This window comes from Ctenopharyngodon idella, chromosome 1 (assembly GCF_019924925.1).
Source record: "Ctenopharyngodon idella isolate HZGC_01 chromosome 1, HZGC01, whole genome shotgun sequence".
Lineage (NCBI taxonomy): Eukaryota > Metazoa > Chordata > Actinopteri > Cypriniformes > Xenocyprididae > Ctenopharyngodon > Ctenopharyngodon idella.
Genome location: NC_067220.1, coordinates 29,032,514 through 29,054,234, shown reverse-complemented (window position 1 = coordinate 29,054,234; position 21,721 = coordinate 29,032,514). Strand labels below are relative to the sequence as shown.

The following is a 21,721-nucleotide window of genomic DNA, read 5'->3' as shown; positions in this document are numbered from 1 at the left end:
TTGTACTTTGATCATGTTTTCTGTTCTGTAATACCTGTTTGGAAAATTTACCCAACTATAGTTCTACTCCTAATGTAGTTCTTTCTTAGAGACAGCAAATGTAGCACACTCCAAAATGAATGTTTAATATTAACAGTCAGTCAATTATGTGACAAGCTGTTTTTGAGCATAAGCGGTTTATTTAGCATACTGATTTCCATCTTCCATTCAAATGGAACAGCCTCTTGTCTGTCTTCTGGGATTTTGCTGCGTTATGCATTTTGAGCTAACCTTGAATACTGCCCCTGGGAGAAGGGCTGTGTCTGCTATCTTTGCACGTGGGTGCTCTGTTCCACACCGTTTTTATTTATTTTATTTTTTTGGCGCCAATCACTTAAGCTGTTGATTTCATGTGAATAATGCTCCCTTCAAGAGCACCTGGGAAACTCATACCTCAGAGTCGGGTATTATGACATGCCACATTCAAGTTGAAAACAGCTCCTAAGTAGACTAAACAAAATAATTATATTGTGAATGATAAACCCATTTTTATGAAAATTATTTCTATTTTACTTTTATTTCTATTAAAAGTACTTATACATAGTATCAAAACAAAATGTTTGCATTACACAAACCATTAAGTTATTACACTTGTCTATCAGCTGTTGTATATTTAAAATGATTGAAATACACCATGTACAATAAAAAAAACCTGTAAAATCATAACTTGCTAGCATCTATAGTATAGATCAGTGTTTCTGCGATGTTTCAAATAGGCACGGCTCTTCCAAATACCACAATGCTATGTATCATCTAAAATTCAGAGTTTTTGGACTTTGGTCATTCATGTGCTTTGAACTCATAATTCTGATATTTCCAACACTTGAAGGGCACAAATAATCAATAGTCATAATCACGTGGCTGATCCCACCACATGAACATGTAATCCCAAGCCCTCATTCACACTTTTCACACTTTTGAGAGCCCTCCAAAAAATAAAAAATCAGTCACTGGCAAAATAATTACAATATACTAAAAATATTGAACATTTATATTTTCAAAAAACAGTTATTTCACCAGTATACACAGTAACATTTGAATGGCTGTTAATGAAGAAAAATTCATTTGGGATCCAGATTGTGTAGTTCAGCAGGGGCTAACTGGGCCATGCTAACCAGCCAAACTTTTACCCCTTGGTGTAAACTTTGGGGTAAACATTGTGCACCAGACGCTTTTACATTTTATATAAAATTCTCTATTTCAAAATACTGAAATCTTTAAGTGGAGCAAATGGGTTGATTTTTTTTTTTTTTTTTTTTTTACATGCATTTATGTACTAAAGTATTTACAGGCACTATATAAACAATATGAAATGTGTCTGAGAAATGTGTAATCCTTGCAGAAGTCAATTCATCTACAGTATGACAGGATTGTCATTGTAACTTGCAGCTTTCAACTCAAAAGTTTGTCAGATGAAACCTCATGTTTTTTCCTTTTCCTCCCTGTCAATTTCAAAGGACATTGCTGCAACAGAGGGGCAGAAGTTTTTTGAATGCTTTCTTAAAGTCCTCGTTAAAGATGGTGTATATTAGCGGATTGATGAGGGAATTGAGATACCCAAGCCAGGTGAGGAAATCTGCAAGCACAGCAGAGGTGCTGCAGGTCGGACAAATATTCACTATCACCTCCTTCAGGAAGAACGGTAGCCAACACACCACAAAGGCTCCCAGGATTAGTCCTAATGTCAAAGCTGCCCGTCTCTCCCTAGCCCCTGGGTTCCTGCGGACCTTGATGAGATTACCTGACGAGGAAGTTATACGCACCCTTTCCCCATCTGTTGATGGATCGGAAAATGACTTCTCGATTGGGCAGAATGTGTCGGGACTGAGGGCGATGTCTTTATCAGAGCTCATTCCAGGAAGCATGACACTGCTCACTGTCTGTTTGACTAATCGGCTGCTCCCTCGACGGTTACGCAGTGTCTCCGCCGCCTTGTAGATCTTGTAGTAAAGAACCAAAATGAGGGCCAGTGGAATATAGAATGCTCCAAAAGTGGAGTAGACAGTGAAGGCCACGTGGTCATGCTCAATCCAGCAGTCCATGACTTCCCTCTTCCCATCCTTTTGTTCCACACTAGAGGATTTCCTCCACACTAAAGGTGGTAGAGACACCAACACAGACAGTGTCCACAGTGCAAAAATGGTTATGATTGCTCTTTTATACGTGCGCTTCTGGGAATACGCCACAGCATCGGTGATGGCTCGGTATCTATCAAGCGCAATGGCAGCCAGGTGTAAAATTGAACAGGTGCAGCATGTAACATCGACACCCAACCACAGGTGACACACTATCGGACCGAGAACCCACTTCTCTTCTGCAATGTACACAATGCTGACGGGCATCACTAGAACAGCTACCAGGAGGTCTGTCACGGCTAGAGAGCAGATGAGGTAGTTGGCGGGTTGGTGGAGTTTGCGGGTGATCAGGATAGCAGTGATGACCAGGGAGTTGATGGCGGTGGTCGCCACAGCCAGGAAAGAGAGAGTCAGGGAGAGGAGGATCTTACTGGGACTCATCCGGCTGGCCAGAACATCAGAAAGATCCACAGTTGAGCAATTGATGGGGTCCATGGTGAAATTATTCGACATACGGTTGTGACCTGTAAGAGTTGGATAAAAGAAAAAGTATAAGCAAGAGCAAAACCCATTCCCATTTGAAAAATAAAATATATTGACTTTTTAGTTTACGCTGATATCAGGAAGTGTGAAATTAAAAGAAGTCTTAAATCAGACAAACCATGACTGCAGTGAATTGGTGTTAAAGGGTTAGTTCACCCAAAAATGAAATTTTTTTCATTACCCTCATGTCGTTCTAAGATATTTTTGATGAAATCCAAGAGGTTTTTTTTTTTTTTTTTTTTTTTATCACCCACAGAAAGTAATGAAATTACCACTTTCAAGGCCCAGAGAAGTAGTAAAGACATCATTAAAGTAGTCGATGTGACTACAGTGGTAACTACATGACTACAAGAATACTTTTTGTGTGCAAAAACAAAACAAAAATAACGATTTTATTCAACAATTTTGCCTCTTCCCTGTCAGTCTCCTACGCAGTTGACGCAGTGCAGCACTTCCATGTTTACACCAGAACGTGGGCTCAGTATTGGCCAATGCTGTTCACATGACCACCACGACGCATGCGTGTGATGCTGACGCAGGAGCCAACCAATAATGAGTCGCCGTTCTGACGTAGGACACGAAAGCCTGTACTGTGTCAACTGCGTAAGAGAAAAAATTGTTATGTTTGTTTTGTATTTGACCACAAAAAGTATTCTCATTACTTTATAACATTAAGGTTGAACCACACTGACTATTTTAACAATGTCTTTACTACTTCTCTGGACCTTGAATGTGGTCATTTCATTGCTTTCTATGGGAGATTAAAAAACTGGATTTGGATTTCATCAAAAATATCTTAATTTGTGTTCCGAAGGTCTTGCGGGTTTGGAACAACATGAGGATGAGTACTTAATGACTGAAATTTCATTTTTGGGTGAACTAACCCTTTAATTCATTATTTCAGTGGGTGTTTCTTCAACTTATTTACCAAGTGTTTATTTGTATTATGACTATCACAGACATGCCTTTATTTATTTTCTTTTTATTATTATAAAAGAAAAACACATACAATGAACAAGATTCAATGCATTATTTCTTTGATTAAACAAATACATTAATATGGTTACAAAACTGTCACAAGATTTGCACATCATCAATCCTGTAAATAAACGCCACTTTGGAATTATAAGGTTCTATCTGCATTCTGAGCAGTTTTGAGATATTGAGCTACAAAGATGTTGCTGTCATAATCGGTATCAAACACCAGGCGAACGAAGAAGATTAGATGAATACAGGCTTTAATGATAACACGTAGGCATAACATACACCATACAAGGACAAGAACGGACGAGGAATAAGGGTGAACACAGGGCTTAAATACAGGAAGCAAACAAAGGGAACTTAACAAGGTGATGAGATAAATAGACACAGGTGAATCAAATGAACTAATCAACAGAATGGGGAAAACTAGGTCACAGGGGAAAACAGAAACATGAGGATTTGTAACAGTTGCATTCCATACTCCTTTGTAGATATAACCTTTTTGTTTTCTAAAAAAAAAGTCCTAAAATGTACACAACTTAAAAAAAAAAAATCACATAATGTAACTAAGTTGTCACAGAATAAGAACATGTAACTCAATTTTGACAAAAATATCAGGTAAATAAATTTATATAAAATTCTTTAATTTTTCAAATGTTTTGTATTTCCCCCCTTTCTTAATAGTAACTATGTGCAATATAACATGGGGAGCTAGCCTTTATCTTTTATTTTTAAATGCCTTAAATGCATATATTTTATTGTTATAACTTAAAATCCATAATAAAAAAAATATGAATTAGTACATTTAAAACTATGATCTAAACAAAGAATTTCAACATTCATTGTGTGAAAAGTATTTTTTCCTACATTACAACTGTCCTTCATTTGTAGTGCTTTTGTGGCTAGCCATTAAATTAGCCTTAGCAAGACAAAGGAGGTCGCCCTTTTATTTCAAAATGTTGTTTCCATCACAGAATGCTATTAAACACAATACATCATTTCACTGAGTTCAGAAAAAAGACAGAATTCCCCTGTGATATTCACTGTTAGTGGACAAACTTCTGAGTAAAAGCTTATTTTGAGAGCACTTACTTACTAAAATTTACTTACTAAAATTTCACAGGCTTAGATCAAGTGCCCATTACTGAGGAACCACCCAAGTATGTTTTTTTTTTTTTTTTTTTAGATATGTTATTTTCAAATGTAAACTCAAGCATTCATCTGAAACTCAACTCAAGCACTATTTGGAACAGTCTGCTATGCAATTTTCAAGGTGGTAAATTTGTTTGCTCACCCCCTTGTCCAAATTTACCACCTCATATGAGCACAAGATTGTTTTCATGGCACGTTTAAAAATATGCCGGGTACATTACTTAAAAGGTACTTATCACTTTTTAGTTTTCTGTTTTGGGGCATAGGATTTATGCTTATACATGCCAAGCTAGATGAAAGCATCTTAAAATGTTTACTATTTGTGTCACTACTGGTGAAGCTTTAATCTGGCCTGCAGTAAGATGCTGATAACACTGAGAGACGTTGGCGCCTCCCTGTCAATCTAATATGCTCCACACAAGTTTGTTGATTAATTTTTCACAGTGCAGTCGAAGCACACCAGTGAGCACGTTGACTGCTTAAAAAGCAGGGAATAGATGGCCAACCCTGTCTTTATTAATGCCAAGCCATGCTAGTCAGTTTGATCATATTAAGACCATCCCAGCTATTTTCTCCTGCCAACCACACTTCTCACTTCCAGCTTTTGGTTAGAGCAGGATCAGACTGTTCTAATCAGGCTGTTTAAAAACACTAATAGCACTCTGCTCTCTAATGATATTTTTAAGAATTAAACCTTTATTGGCACTATAAACACAGCTTTACACAGCATTGGCTGTGGTAGTGAGCTGCCTTGCTGTCTGTCTGTCTTTTTTTTTTTTTTTTTTTTGACAAATTTAAAATGCTCTTCATAGGCACCAACTTCATGTATCATAAAGCTAATCCTCCTCTGAAATGTGCATAAAAGCTTGATTCAAAACTGATTCTAATAGACTCTAAGCATGTTGCAAAGCTAGTGCTTTACACTAAGGTTTCTTTCACACTTGGTTTAATCAAATCATCCAAACGAACCGAACTCTGATGTCAAACGAACCTGGACCGGGTGCACACCAAAAGTGCTGGTGACCAGTGTTAGGGAAAGTTACTTTTAAAAGTAATGCATTACAATATTGCGTTACTCCCTAAAAAAAAAGTAACTAATTGCATGAATTAGTTACTTTTTATGAAAAGTAATGCGTTACATTACTTTTGCATTACTTTAGGCGCTTTCACGCCATATCATAATTACTGTAACTTTGAGATTCTGGCTCGTAAAAAGCATTCACGTCCTCATAGGGCTCGTAATAACAGTTTGTAAGCTGGGAGTTTTCTGAAAGCTCCCATGTGTACCACATGGCCGCTGTACCACCTGACCTCTGTAGATTAATTTAGGCGTTGATAGTGGTGCCATAGAAATGCATAATTCCCAGTCCGAGGACGTGAATACAACACCTCTGAATATAACATCACGTGTTGTCATCTCAAGATTCCGGTAATTACGTGGTGGCGTGAATGCAGCGTTATTCTCACCTGGGCTGGGCTTGCTTGTTTAATTTAATATATTTAATTATTACAGGTTTGTGTATAATTCTGAGATTGCATTTCACTGTTTTTATTCATTTGGAGGAACACTGAATGTTTCTGTGCAAGTGGGATGAGTGGGACATTTAGTCTAGAACTACAATAACCATCATGTTTACATAGCGCACACAACGCCTCCGGGACAGGAGGGAAGACCAATAGATGTTGTGTCATCTGTTGTGATGGACGTGTGGACCCATTGTTCCTTGGGGGTCTTGGATTGGGCGCAGACTTGACATGACTTCACATAGGCTGCGATTTCTCTGGTCATTGCCGGCCACCAGAAAGAGTTTTGTAACAAGCGGTTAGTGCGGGAAATGCCGGGGTGACCGGCACTGATGGACGTGTGGACCCATTGCATGATACGGCGACGTAGGCACTGAGGTACATACTGTTTACTAGGGGGACAGTGAGCTGGTGGTGGTTCTTGCGGGTGAAACGTCTGTAGAAGTTGGCGAAACCCAGAAATCTTTGTAACTCTTTCACGGTGGAAGGTTGAGGCCATTCGGTGACTGCCTGGATCTTTAATTCATCCATCTTGACTCCGTGGTGACTTATATGGTAGCCTAGAAATGAGGTTTGTGTAACATGGAACTCACATTTTTCTGCCTTGACGTAGAGTTGATTCTCTAGGAGACGAGAGAGGACGGTTCTGACATGGTTAATATGTTCAGCTTCGGACTTAGAGCTTCGGAGTAGATGAGGATGTCGTCGATGTATGCCACCACAAACTGGTTGAGTACGTCCTTGAAGATTTCGTTAATGAATAATTGAAAAACAGCTGGTGAGTTGGCAAGCCCGTACGGCATAACCTGGTATTCATAGTGCCCCCTAGTGGTGAGAAAAGCAGTTTTCCACTCATCACCCTCCTTAATTCTGATTAGATTGTATGCAATTCTTAAATCCAGTTTTGTGTAAATTGTGGCTTCTCGTAGTTGTTCAAGCGCAGAAGGTACTAAGGGGAGAGGGTAACGAAATTTTACTGTAATGCTATTCAGTTTTCGGTAATCAATACAGAGTCTGACTCCTCCATCCTTCTTCTCGACGAAGAAGAACCCCGCAGCAGCAGGAGAGGTCGATAGTCGAATGAAACCTGAGTCCAGAGCTTCTTCAATATATTCCTCCATAGCTTGACTTTCGACTCTGGAGAGGGGATAAACCTTGCTTTTGGGGGGCATGGTATTGGGAAGCAGATCGATAGCACAATCCCAGGATCGATGTGGTGGCAGTTGTGTGGCCTTGGTTTTACTAAAGACTTCTGACAGGTTGTTGTAGTAGGTGGGAATGCTCACGATTTTCTGAGTGTCAGGACTTTCAATGCTGGTAGTTAGACATGGCTGGAGTCTCATAGTGAAGCAATGATTTATACAGAACGTGGACTAACGAGTGAGTTCACCGTGAGACCAGGAAATATCGGGGTCATGGGCAGAGAGCCAGGGGTAGCCCAGGATGACTTTGTGCTTGGGAGAGTCAACGATATATAATGTGATGGATTCTTGATGTAATAACCCAACGTTTTGGTCTGATGAGTGATTCCTTTTCCAATCAGGGTGTCGTTGATGGCTTTGATCTTGATAGGTGGGGTATATGGTTGAGTGGGGATGTTATACTTGGTGATGATGTCCTTGTTGATCAGATTAAGTGCGGCCCCAGAATCGATCATCACTGTTAGATCAAGAGACAGAGAATCAGACTTGAGAGAAATAGGTACTGTCAATGATTTGCTGCTGAGCAGTGAGAAGAGTTCAGTATTTACCCTGGGTGTGGCTCGGAACTTGTGTGGGCATCTCAGACTGCTATGGCCTGCTTCATCGCAGTACAAACACATTGTAGACGCCTCTCTCTTTCCTCCTTAGAAAGCCGTGAAACACCGAGTTGGATGAAGTAATATGCAGAATATTTAAATCGTGGGTCAGAGTCCCAGACCGCTAAGGCCCAATCAATAGCTCTGCCAGTCAATAGTGTCATTAAGAATGCACATTTCTTCTCCTCTGATTCAAACATATCTTCTTGGTGATCAAGGTACAATCTAACTTGACGAATAAAGCCCTTACATTGCTCAGCAGTACCATCAAACTTGTTAGGAAGAGCAAAGCTTACAGTCTTTGGCGTGGGTGGAGGAAGTGACCAGATGTAGTGCGTCAGATGTTCGTTGACTGTTTGGGACTTAGCGAGCTGTTTCTGATAATTCTTTAGCATCTCGCTCTGATAAGCGAACGCCGTCTGTGGGTTTAAAACTTCCGCTGGATTCATGGGTGGCGAAGTATTCTGTAACGTAGATGCTGAGGCTGAGTTAGAATCCATGTGCGGTTGTTTATTGTAGACAATAGCAATAAACAGATCCAAAAAAAACAGGCAGAGGGTAAAAACCAAAGGAGCAGTCCAATCTGTCGACGTACAAAGGGTTAATCCAAGAACCAAGAGTGAGAAGGCAGGCAATGGGTCTAGATCAAAACATCAGTCCGATAGGGCAACCAAAGTAAAAGGGATAATCCAGGTAGTCAGTAAACAGAGAAGCAGGCAAAATCATACACAGGTAATCAAACAGAATCAACAGGGAAAATAACGCTTGGTAAGGCAGGTAAACTGGCAATACTTCGCAATGAGGCTCAGCATGGTCTCTGGTTAAAAAGCCAACAAACAGGAAGTGACTGAAGAGGAAGCAGAGTGAGTGGAACATGGTCGGTATTCCGGTGACGGCTCCCTCTGCTGGCCTGCCGTTACACTTATTTGAAGAAGTAACTTAGATATTTGTTGTAAATTGAAAAAGTAATGCGTTACTTTACTAGTTACTTGAAAAAAGTAATCTGATTACATAACTCAAGTTACTTGTAATGTGTTACCCCCAACACTTCTGGTGATAGCAAGTACAAGTATAAAAGTAATAAAAATACATAGCACACACAAGTACTAAGTAAAATAGTGAACTTTTAATTAGGGCCTGTGCACTGATGGTGTGAGGACCCTATTGTAGTTGCTCAGTCAATTATTCTTCTTCTCCGAAATGAATCACATTTTTGAGGGCCTAAACATGCTCGAAAACCCATGAAACTTTGCACACTAGTCAGAAATGGTGAAAATTTACATCTGATATGGGATTCAGAATTAGGTGTGGCAAAATGGCTCAATAGCACGCCTACAAAATTTCAGTTAAAGGGATAGTTCACCCAAAAATGAAAATTTGATGTTTATCTGCTTACCCCCAGGGCATCCAAGATGTAGGTGACTTTGTTTCTTCAGTAGAACACAAATGATGATTTTTAACTCCAACCGTTGCAGTCTGTCAGTCGTATAATGCATGTCAATGGTACCAAAATCTATGAGAGTAAAAAAAACATGTATGTATGGGCTCTGTGTAAACAATGAGTGAGGTATACATGCGAGAGATCACTTCCGGCGCTTGCATAAACTATGCCAGAGCACGTACACACCTCACGCACCAGATGCCGTGTGCGCGCTCAAGGCAGTTGGACATAGTGGTGTATTAGAGGTAAAAAAATTATATAAATACTGTTCAGTTTCTCGCACAAACTGATCATTTTGTGTCTTAGGACATCAATGTGTGGTCACGAGCCGCAGGGTTTAATTTGGATTTGTCTGTGCATGTTTTTTTTACTCTCATAGATTTTGTTACCATTGACATGCATTATACGACTGACAGACTGCAACGGTTGGAGTTAAAAATCATCATTTGTGTTCTACTGAAGAAACAAAGTCACCTACATCTTGGATGCCCTGGGGGTAAGCAGATAAGCATCAAATTTTCATTTTAGGGTGAACTATCCCTTTAAGCACCCTTCACTCTACATTTCACGTACAGGTATGAAATTCGGTAGACACATGTAACAGCCCAATACCTACAAAAAAGTCCCTGGGTGCAAAATCTGTAAACCCAACAGGAAGTGAGATATTTTGAATTTTCTCTGCAAAATCTTTGCAGTTTTTGCCATTTCCAGACATTGTACTTTAACAAACTCCTCCTAGAGCTTTAATCAGATCAACATCATATTTGGTCTGTCTAATCTTAAGGTCTTAGCGATGTTAAATTGCGAAGATCTTGAGTTTTCGTTGAAGGGTGTGTCTGTGGCAGCCTGACAAAGTTTGATGTTTCACCATGAAAGAGGAAGCTGCTGTAACTCAGGCATACGGTGTCCGATCTGCCCCAAACTTCACATGGGTGATAAGAGTCCTGGCCTAAAGACATCTATATGCCAATATTCAGTTAGTCATAGCGCCACCTGCTGGCAACAGGAAATGGCATGCTTTGCACTGTAATTCACTCCCAGAAACACATTTGTATATGCCATGAAGTACCAAAAATGCTAGAAACACGTTAAATCATGCCACACTTGGCTAAGTGCTAAAGTATGTGATTAATGCCACGAAACAGGAAGTTGTTGTAACTCAGGCATACAATGTCCGATTTGCCCCAAACTTCACATGTTTGATAATAGTCCTGGCCTGAAGACATCTACATGGCAATATTTAGTTATAGTCAAAGCGCTACCTGCTGGCAGCAGGAAATGTGGTGCATCAAAATGACTTTGCCATATTTCTCCTCTATTTATCCGCTTAAATGACTATCACCCACTGTTCACAGTTTTCCTAAGGCCACCGGATGGCGGTGAGCCTGGGTGCGAGGGCCCTTTCATCGCTGCTTGCAGCTTTAATTTATTTTGTAACCACTATTTTTTGTATTGAATAAATTATATTCATAATTGGCATTCATCAATTGTTTTTTTGTTGCTTGCTGCAGTGTATTCTGGGATTGTCTTCTCTGCAAAAGGCACATGCAATGCTGTCTTGAAATTTTGCCAAATTACAAAATTACAAAATCTACCTTTTGGAACAGCCTTTGCATTATGAGCACACCATTTGACTCTGTTCAGAAATGTGGTTCTGCATATGCATCCTAACTGAAATGGAACAAAAGTGACTTATCTGAAACGTTCTACATAGACAGCAACAAAGTTGAGCCACACAATTGCACTCTTCATGTGAAGTGTGCAGAATGCTCAACTCACAATTGACTTGTGTTAGCATGTTGCGAAGCTAATCTTAGAGGTACAAGATTTAGAATCTGCCATCTTTCCTAATGGCGATTTACGGTGCTCATTTCTGCTGCCAGGTTCTCTGCCAATCACTTGAACCTAAATGCCATGTGACTAATCGCTGATTGACTGATGGCACCTCAACAACACACAGAGCTAATTTGAGCTGTCATGTCAAAGGCTGCAGACAGGGAGATATCAAAAATTATAAGTGGATGGTAAAACATCTACTTTAATGAAATAAATTATTGGCAATATGTTGCTTGGGAAAAAGAAAAAGTCAAAATACATCAAATGGTGTGTGTAGTTAGAGCATCTACCAACAGGGGCTAATGGGCACATTATGAAAAGCAAAACCTAGTGCTTAACTGGAGTGCATATCCCATACAATGACGTAAGTCACAGCTTAACTACCATAGTACAATGCATCGTTGGAGAAATTAGCTGGTCATGACTGTTTCCTGAATTTGTAGTAGCAAACATCCATCATTTGAACCACGCTCGTTCAACAAACTGTCGTTATGGAAGTTACGGAGGCGGTAAAATAATGAGTTCTGCTAATTAATCGGTTCAAGATCAAATTAATGTCTGATTATTGCTGTAAATAATGAGCATGTCATTTGAAAAGAAGGCTACTTTGCTATTTTTGTTCTTGTCATTTTGTTTAATTTAGAGATGTTTGATTCCAACTAAACACACAAACTAAAAAAAAAAGTAGAATGTAATTTGTATATTAATAAAATGAAAAATATAGATTACTATATTTTAGATTGCTTATTATACTCAAGAGCATGGTCTGTTTAAGTTCACTTGTCATACGAACAAGAAACTAGAGCTGTAGTACTCAACAAGTCCTTGTTCATAGCTCCAACCACACAACTTTGCAATGTTGTTTGCGAGTGGTGACTGGTTTCAGGGAAACACCAAATCATTGAACTATGTTGCTAACAACAGAAATAATTGCAATCATAGTTGGCTAGCAATGCTATTTTAGGAAACGCACCATAAGCATTATTACTTGTTTTTAACTGGTGTCACAATGCATTCTGGAATTGCAAATGAAGCTGCCTTAGAATCCGGCCAAAATAAGATATCTTAGGAGGAGGCATAGGCTAATTTTGCTGCCTACCTTTTGGAATAATCTTTGTGCACTTATAATGCTTGAAGTGCTGCCACTGGAGACAACTCAGTCTGTTTTTAAACAAAGCGTAGGTTAAGCTGAATATCAGATTAGCAGTAATAGTGTGTTTTAAAGTATTTAACCATATTCAAATTCAATTTCATTTGATCTTTACTCAACTTTCATCACTTTCATGTATTTAGACCTTTTCACTCACAGAAATATTAAACATTGATTTTTGGATTATGCAAAACAAGACATCAGATCTCATTTCAGAAACTTATGCTTTCTCTTAGATTAATATGCAAGATAAAAGCAATTTTCTACCAAAGAAAACAAATCACAGGATCCATTCTATGTGTGCAGGCAATAGGGACTTTGTATCTCACACCAATAATTTCTTGATTTACACTCTATTAAAAGTATTTGCATATGTGATATGTCTTGAAGACTTTTAAATCCCTGCCTGGGTTGCCTTCTAGATGGCAATTCCCCTCCTCAGGGAAGACCAAAGGTAATTGCAAGAAGTTTCAGTGAAAATATAAAAGTCGGAAGGTCTTGCAGTTCCCTCCCAAAAGACCCTATCTATTCATTCACGGAGCACTAATATGGGACGGCAGATTCGTCAGCTTTTGTTAGTGCCGTGGCATCTTCAGCTCTGACACATGTTCCCAGAGTAAATTAGCGAATCAAAAACAAGTAAACAAATATGGTGATTCAGAAAACACTAAGTGATGTGTGAAAATTTAGGAAATTATTATTTTTGACTGTTAGTGATGGTTGGATAGAGAATGTGTGGAATTTGGTGGGGTTTTTTTTTTCACTGTTTCAAATGTGGATGCTCTAAATGAAACATTTAATGTGAAACCATGTGACTTATTTCCTAGTGAAATAGGATATTTAATGAGAAAAATGTAAGGCAAGACTTCATTCTATCCATTTTTGATTGGATTGGATCATGAGAAATGGTTATTATACAAACCAAAATGAAGCCAGGTGGTCAGAGGGGAGGGGTTGAAAAGTAAGAGGGATTAATAAAGACAGCCGAAAAGGGAAGTCATTTCAGAGCAGGAGCAAGTTATTTTATTTTGATAAAAGATTACTAAGCAATTTTTTTCTATAATGTGCACCAATCTATGAATCATGCACAATAACACCAGCGATGTAGGTGACTTATTATGCCCCTTTTTACAAGATGTAATATAATTCTCAGCTGTCCCCAGAATGTGTCTGTGAAGTTTCAGCTCAAAATACCCCATGGATTTTTTAATATACCATGTTTTAACTTTAACTTTTTTGGGTGGGAGAAAAAATGTGCTGATTTGGTGTGTGTACCTTTAAATGCAAATGAGCTCGTGCTCTCTGTCCCAAGCTCGCAATTCCAATAGATAGACCCTTTTTACATTTCCGGGTTTCTCAGAAGTGGAAGTCGTCATTGTTGGGTGAACTTTTATAGCGGTGAATGAGAGACTTCATTAAATATATATATATATATATATATATATATATGTGTGTGTGTGTGTGTGTTTCCATTTGCACAAATAGAAAAAAGAAAAACTCCACAATTGTGTTTTCACAACTTTCAAAAAAGGAAAAAAAATAGAGAGTAAAAATGACACCGTTGTCGCTTGCAAAAACAAAATGGCGGCACTGTGGGTGGAAACATACAGATTCAGGAGTCGGTAATATTATAATAAGATCCTCTTCCAACGTCACAAGGGGAGCAAAATCTGAATGGCTCGTGCTTGCAGAGAAAGGCTTACCAAAACTTACTTGCTACCAGTAAAAGTTACTGGTAGTCCTTTTTCACGTTTTCTGGTTTGGTAGATGCACCGGGGACCCGATTATAGCACTTAAACACGGAAAAAGTCGGATTTTTATGATATGTCCCCTTTAAAAAACTAAATAGGGTCAATTTTGATTACATGCTGGCACCCGACCACTTCTTATCCCTTTTTGAAGTCAGAATAATGCATATAGATGGCACCTGACTACCTGACTATTAGTTATTAGTTACTACACTGTAACTGAAATTTACATTTATTTAGTGCAAATAAAGTTTTTTTTTTTCCTATGTAAATAGTAGTTAGATGCCATTTGCACTAGGTGTAAGATGCTTACTCAGATAGCATGGTGGCATTGACACAATGTTGAGTTTTGATCCAAACCATCACTTTGGTTGAGATTGACATTTCAATGTTTAAAGGGTTAGGGTTAATGTAATTTATTACTCACCCTCATGTCGTTCTACACCTGTAAGACCTTCGTTCGTCTTTGGAACACAAATTAAGATATTTTTGATGAAATCCGATGGCTCAGTGAGGCCTCTATTGCCAGCAATGTCACTGAACCTCTCAAGATCCAGAAAGGTACTAAAGACATATTTAAAACAGTTCATGTGAGTACAGTGGTTCTACCTTAATGTTATAAAGCGACGAGAATACTTTTTGTGTGGCAAAAAAACAACCAAAAAAAACAACAAAATAATGACTTTTCAACAATATCTAGTGATGAGCGATCTCAAAACACAGCTTCGAATCTTTACAGATCTTTTGTTTTGAATCAGTGGTTCAGAGCACCAAAGTCACATGATTTCAGTAAACGAGGCTTCATTTACACCATTCGAAACTCTGATTTGAAACAAAAACCTGCTGATCAGTAAATGTATCCTCAAAGGTCCAGGAAGGGTGGCAAGTTTTTGAGCATGGTAACGATATGAGCGGTTGATATGTCAGCCCACCCAATCAACGCAAGGACACCACATCCAATTTCAATTATGCACCTATTAAACATTTGTTTATCACGGTTTTGAGCAATTTATTTCCACTTTTTGAATATTTTCTTTAGTGTGTTCCATTTAGTGTGTTACATATTTTCCATTTTTATTTAAAATAAATGCCACTTAGCTGATATATGATGAAAAAAGGGAGAAGAATGTAATCGTGCGAATTTGGGTCTGTTGTGTCAAGAACTAGATCCACTGTCCTTAGGTGCGTTCACGGCACATCATGTCGTAATTACCGTAACTATTCTGACTTTTTAGAATTAAAGTATTAAAGTATTCACGTGATCACACAGACTTTTGAGGCAGCATAAGAGTTTAACAATCCAAGATTGTTCTGATATCAACAATATTTTAAGCAGCCCTTAAATCTGCAGTAGTCAGGTGGTACAGGGGCCATGTGGTACAAGTCATAGCTCTCAGAAAATTAAGATATTGCACGTTGTAATTACAAGATCTACACGGCATGGCATGAACGCACCTTTAATAGTGCAAGAGAAATGTATACGTCTGTATCAGAGGACTTTAACAGCTTCAAGTACAGAGTCACGTGTAGTCATCTCTTATTTATGGTAATTACACCATGGCATGAACGCAGCATTACTGTCCACACAACTTACTAACAGTAGTTAGCAATAAACAGCAATATTTACCTACATATGACACATGAAATATGCCAGGTGCCACCCCCTAAATGCAAAAAATCAATCCAGCGGGCCCATAACCATAGTTTGGGATTAGGAAACAGGGTTTTTGGACAGATACAACTAAAATACAACTTCTCATGTGATGCACTAGTTTCATGTGGTGGTCGCAGCTAGCAGTAGACAGGTAGTTAAAGGGGAGTGGTTGAAACTCTTTTGTCTATTCACATTGATGTCAAAGGAAAAGGAAGGTCATTTCACAAGAATACCAAGTTATTACATTTTGATTAAAGATTACAGAAAAAAAAAAAAAACTTCTTTTGAATAGCGTGCACCAATGAATTATTCACAATAATTCAGGACTGTGGGTTAAAAAATTAAGGGGAGACACTACGGGCAAAAACACTGTTTTTTCAGGCACCTGTCAATTTTGAGATTTTGCACTTTTTGACTTTTCATAAAGTGTTTTTTCAGACTGGTGGAAAGAAAACATCCAAAATACATTTTTAAGTGTATATCTTATAGCACTTTATCTATTTGCGTCTATAGATTTCAATTACAGTAAATATCTTTAAAGGCCGTTTTCTCAAAATGAGTTTTTTCTCCTGCTCTGAGTCAGAAATCTCCACTTCAGCAGAACTTATATACACCAAACTTTACAGTTTTATTCCTATCTATATTCTGAAGGCTTTTACAGAGGGATTTGTTGATATATCATTCCTATCCTGAGTTATAGGTCCTTTTACTCAAAAAAACATGGCGAAAATAGATTTTTTAAGGCTATTGTCAGTATTCTCTAATTTACTAAAGCACAAAATAAGATATCCAGAATCCCCTCTGTAAAAGCCCTTTCATCTAATATGTCAACAAATAGAACCAAGAATTTTAAACCTGGACCTTTCCAATTTCCAGATTTTGTTTTTGGAAATGTATGCAAATAAGCATATATTTAAGTATATAAGGCCTCATTTGCATATTAAAACATAAATTTATTCAAAACTTGTAATACATTTTTTTCTTATGTTTATGCCAGTAATAAACTGGAGAAGTTTCACAGTGATATCTTCTAATTTAAAAAAAAATCCCTATTCACCTGTAGTGTCTCACCTTAAGTAGCATAAATTTTATACAGATTTCCATTTCTCTTAGGAGAAAGTTTTACGCATTAAGTTTCATTTATCCTAAGGCATGGCGTAACTACCTGGATGTTGGAATCTCACTCAGGAAATGTGATTTTCACTTAAGAATTGTGCCTTGGAGTAGGCTACATAAATCTTATGCAACACGTCTCAAGAGGTTATGTGATTTTTGCAATCTCTGCTTCAGAGAGCAAACAACAACAGACTGTCACAGAGAGATATCAGAACACATTGCCAGATGCAGAATGACTGAAGATCCATCCTACTCAAACTTTCAACATCGGCTGTGCCAAAAAGCCTTCTGGGTGTTGGACTGGTGACGGCACTTCAGGCTGGAAGCAGCCTGGTCGTGACATTCCCTTTAATACTGTTCAAGGCTCTACTACTCCTATCCAAATTCATGTCTTGTGCATAAAAAACAAAGAACACAGGACTAGACTCAGCCTGGTGAAGTGGGATTGTCTCTAAATGAAGCCAAAGTGTGGATGTTTGTACACAGAGGGCCACCTGGGCTGCCTACAGGTGTCAACAGATGGAATGCTTCTGGGCAGAAAAATCTTTATGGGCACAATCACAAGATCATTACGGGCTGTCTGACCGCATGGCCTCAATCAATAACGCCGCACTCTTCTGAAATGAGTTGGAAGAGCATCAAACACGCTCTTGTCCTTCACCTTCAGAAACAAAGCAGATGTAATTGCCTCAATTTGCGTAGCTGACAGTTCTCAGCAATGTCAAATAAGCTGGAGTGTTTGAGGTGCTAAAAAAGATTTGTTGATGTTAAGTTTTGGTTACATTAACTCATGGTCAGTGGATTTTTCCTGGATAAAAATTCAGAGCTAACCATATTCATTAGGTATTCAGATGTTTATGATACATATAGCAGTTTTTTTAGCTTAAATGTCCAAGCTAATTTACATATCCTGGGTTCAAAGCACACTCAAACCATCTCCAGCCAACTATTTTTAACAGATGAAAATAAGATGAAGAAAATAAATAAAATAGACACACCAAAGCAATTAAATATTTCATTTAAAGTCTCCAAATATTTAATGCAAAATTAAAAGATATCCACTCATAACAAATTAAATAAATAAAGAGAAACAAATCCAAATTATTCAAACTCATTTATTTTAACACCAAAAAACACCCCATAGGAGATTTGGGCAATTATTTTGCTTCTTAGAAGGAATTTCATTTTGTTTTAATTTCACTGTTTATTTGGCTCACGGGATATTTCATACTCCACTACATACACATGGTCACACTATCAAAACCCTATTCTTCATCCAGTAATTGAATCTCCATTGGGTGTGCACTCAGAGAACTAATGAGAACTAAATGTCAATCATGTTGTGCAAATACAGTGTCTGGTGGCGATGGGTAGGAAGCAAGTGAAAGGAGTTGGTGTTCTACCATTGTGAAATTAGAAATCAATAAAACAAATGATTCCTGGTCAGAATGATACCTACTGTCATTAGTAATCATAGATTAGTAATCATAATTTGTACTCTTGTGTACTACAGATACAGATCTTTGCGGGATTTTTGGTCCCACTTTATATTAGGTGGCCTTAACTACTATGTACTTACATCAAAAAATAAGTACAATGTACTTATTGTGTTCATATTGGATTGCAAAATACTTTTGCTGCTATTGAGGTGGGATACGGGTAATGTTAAGGACAGGTTTGGTGAAATGGGTAGGTTTAAGGGTGGGTAAGGTGTAAGGGAAGGGTCAACAGTATAATTATAAATGTAATTACAGAAATTAATTACAGATTTAATTACATGGAGGTATTTTAAAAATATAAGTACAATGTAAAAACATACACAATAAGTGCATTAGTAGTTAAGGCCACCTGATATTAAGTAGGACTGTTAAGAAGACTTTAAGAAGCTCTGAAACAATTTTGTAATTCATCATGTATTCTGCCCCAGAGCTGTTGTTTTTGCATCACAGAGTCACAGCGCAGCTCTGGAATAACTTCGCGGGGACCACCAAAACATTGTCAGCCCTGTTGTTTTTTAAAGACATGTTGATGAATAAGTCTGTCTCTATACTGCATTTATTGTTTTCTGGGGGAGTATTTTCACTGCCTGATCTGCAAGCATTTCCATGTGCTCTAAATATATACAAGTTGATATTTTTTTAACCCATTTTGGTAACACTTTATAATAACTTTCATCAATAAATCATTAACACACATTATATAATGCTTAACGGATCATTAGTTAATATATTTTCAAATAGCTATGAGATAATGTGCTTGTGAATGTTTACTAATGAACTTATTAAACACTACATAATGAATAACAAATCATTATTTAATGTAAATTGATATCCTTATGCTTAAATGTCATTAAACTTTCAATTATTTGTTAATGTACATTTGAATGCTAACACATGTCATAAAACTTCAATTCATACATTAATGCACTTTTGTATAACTAATGATCTGGTAAGCATTATAAAATGTTTGTTAATGATTTATTGAAAGTTGTTATGAAGTGTTACCAATATTTTTTATATTTCCTTCTCCTGCAGATAAAAGGTCAGATTTGTTGGTTCCCTTACTTACATTTATATTAATAAAAGTTAACTGATCGCATCCTTCTACTGAATTAACTTTTTTTTCATGGAACATGGAAACTTCCTTCCATCAATATATCCATCCATCCTTTTATTTATTTATTTATTTATTATTACAATGCATGAATATATTATACAATATGTATTTTATAAATATATGTCATACATATTATTTTAGGGTAAAAAGTTCATAAATAGACATATGACCAGACATTTCATGACAGTCAAAATAATTGAATATACACAAAAGAACAGAACATTTGTAAAGTCAGACCATTTGGACATTTTTGATAATATATATACATATATGATAATAATTTAAATGGGACTAGAATTCATTTGGCAAGAAGATGTACAACAGCTACAAGAACTCAACTGAATATATAGAAGCTACATAAAGAAACTAAAGAAGACAGAAGCTAAATAATTCCTTGTTATCATTTTCGGTTCTCTTGGACCAAAACCTTTAGGGAATTATGGATCCCTGCAGCGCTCATACTGTGCTTTCATTGTCTGTTTTGGTTGGAGCAAGAGATTCTCATGAATTAATTTAGCCTACTAAATGAGATTTTCTTGAAGAGTACGTTTAAATAAATAAATAAATAATAATAATAAAAGGTCAATTGAACAGTAAATCCAGATGACTTAAAATGTTTGTCTGTATGTGTATGTGACATACACTTCGACAAACAGGTGGTCAAAACCTTATTGGTAATTTGACTAATTTAAAAATTTACTTACGGTTAGTGATTCCAAAGAGGAAGTCTTCGATTCAGAACGGTTTCCCTGGATAAAAATTCCCTACAACTGACGGAACTGTGAGAGTGCCGGAATGTCGGAGCTGCGTGAGACTGCTATACTTTACTGCTCCTGATGAGAGCGCGTGCGATTCATCTAGTGCGTGGGAGCCGCGCGCCGTGGTGCGCCTGACAGGTGCTTAATGAAAGGGAGGCACTGCTTTATAATCGAGTAAAGAATTATTCAGCAATTGCATTGATTGTGTCCAGTTAACGTGAACACGACTCACTTCAAGATTTTTAAGTGTCATTTTCCTATACTAGCTACTAAATAAATAAACAAAAAGATCTATCAGGGGAAATGACTTTCCTAAGAATTTCCCAAATACATTTTACAGTGTATGTGAAGATAGTGTGTGTTGTAGTGATTATTAGGTCGTGTGGATGATGCTATCCAAGGTCCTCCAGGGTGGTTCAATAGGCAATATGATTCATTTTCAGAGAGGAAACCTTCTGCAATCTGGTTGTTATGTAACCAGTGAATCTCAGATTGTCAGACCTCAACAAGCAGAACAGATCCCACCAAATATAAGCACACTCAATAAATGATAGGGTTCATGCTTCATGACAGCCAGCGGTGCATATTATAAAAATAAACTCTGGAATGACTAGAGTAGCTACATGGAGGTAATGCATTCTAATATATGTGCATATTTACCCAAGAGTGAGATGGAGGGAAGATTGCGTCTTAATAGAGGCAAACAAAACCCTGATTGGTCAGGATGTTTTGCTCACATCAAAAGTTTTGCAGCAAATGTTGAAAGAGGAAATGTAGAGGATGGGAGGTCAGAGAGGCAGGGAATTGGATTTCTAATAAGGCAGGGACAGAGATTGGGATCTGAACAGGAAGAGTGTCTGTAACAAGGCCAGGGCTTGCTTGAAAGACAGGGAAAAATGAGAGCGAGACACAAAAACGAGAGAGTGAAAGATATAAACCACGACCAGGTGGGCTATAGTGAAGGAGGAGGGATGGGAAGCCTTTGTGATGATGCTCTCACACGGCTTGTCACTTTCCTCTCATTCTGTCAGTCTTTCCCTGGAGCAGAGATTCGTCATTATAGCTTATCTTGGATATAAAAACCCCATTCATCTGAACCCCATATGAAAGCCAAAGCTAAAATTCCTCCTGCGGAACACCAGTTTCTGTAGGCTTTGTTTACAGCAGATGTCAAGTCATTTCATTTAACCTGTTGAGAATTAACTGTTTATGTCAGGAAAAATATTGTAGGTTCTGCTTTGCCTCCAGGTTGAATGCAAACATTCCCACATGGATAAATTATTTTTGTTT

General features: G+C 37.7%; 1 protein-coding gene across 1 annotated transcript; it reads right to left on the bottom strand.

The window, feature by feature from the left end:
• Positions 1 to 537: 537 nt before the first annotated feature.
• On the bottom strand, positions 538 to 20,846 carry htr1fb (5-hydroxytryptamine (serotonin) receptor 1Fb). The gene is made up of 2 exons (XM_051889412.1): positions 20,378 to 20,846; positions 538 to 2,638 (listed from the first exon to the last, which is right to left on the bottom strand). Exon 2 carries the CDS (start codon positions 2,625 to 2,627, stop codon positions 1,491 to 1,493), a length of 1,137 nt encoding a protein of 378 aa, XP_051745372.1. The 5' UTR covers positions 2,628 to 2,638; positions 20,378 to 20,846; the 3' UTR covers positions 538 to 1,490.
• Between the last annotated feature and the right edge of the window lie 875 nt (positions 20,847 to 21,721).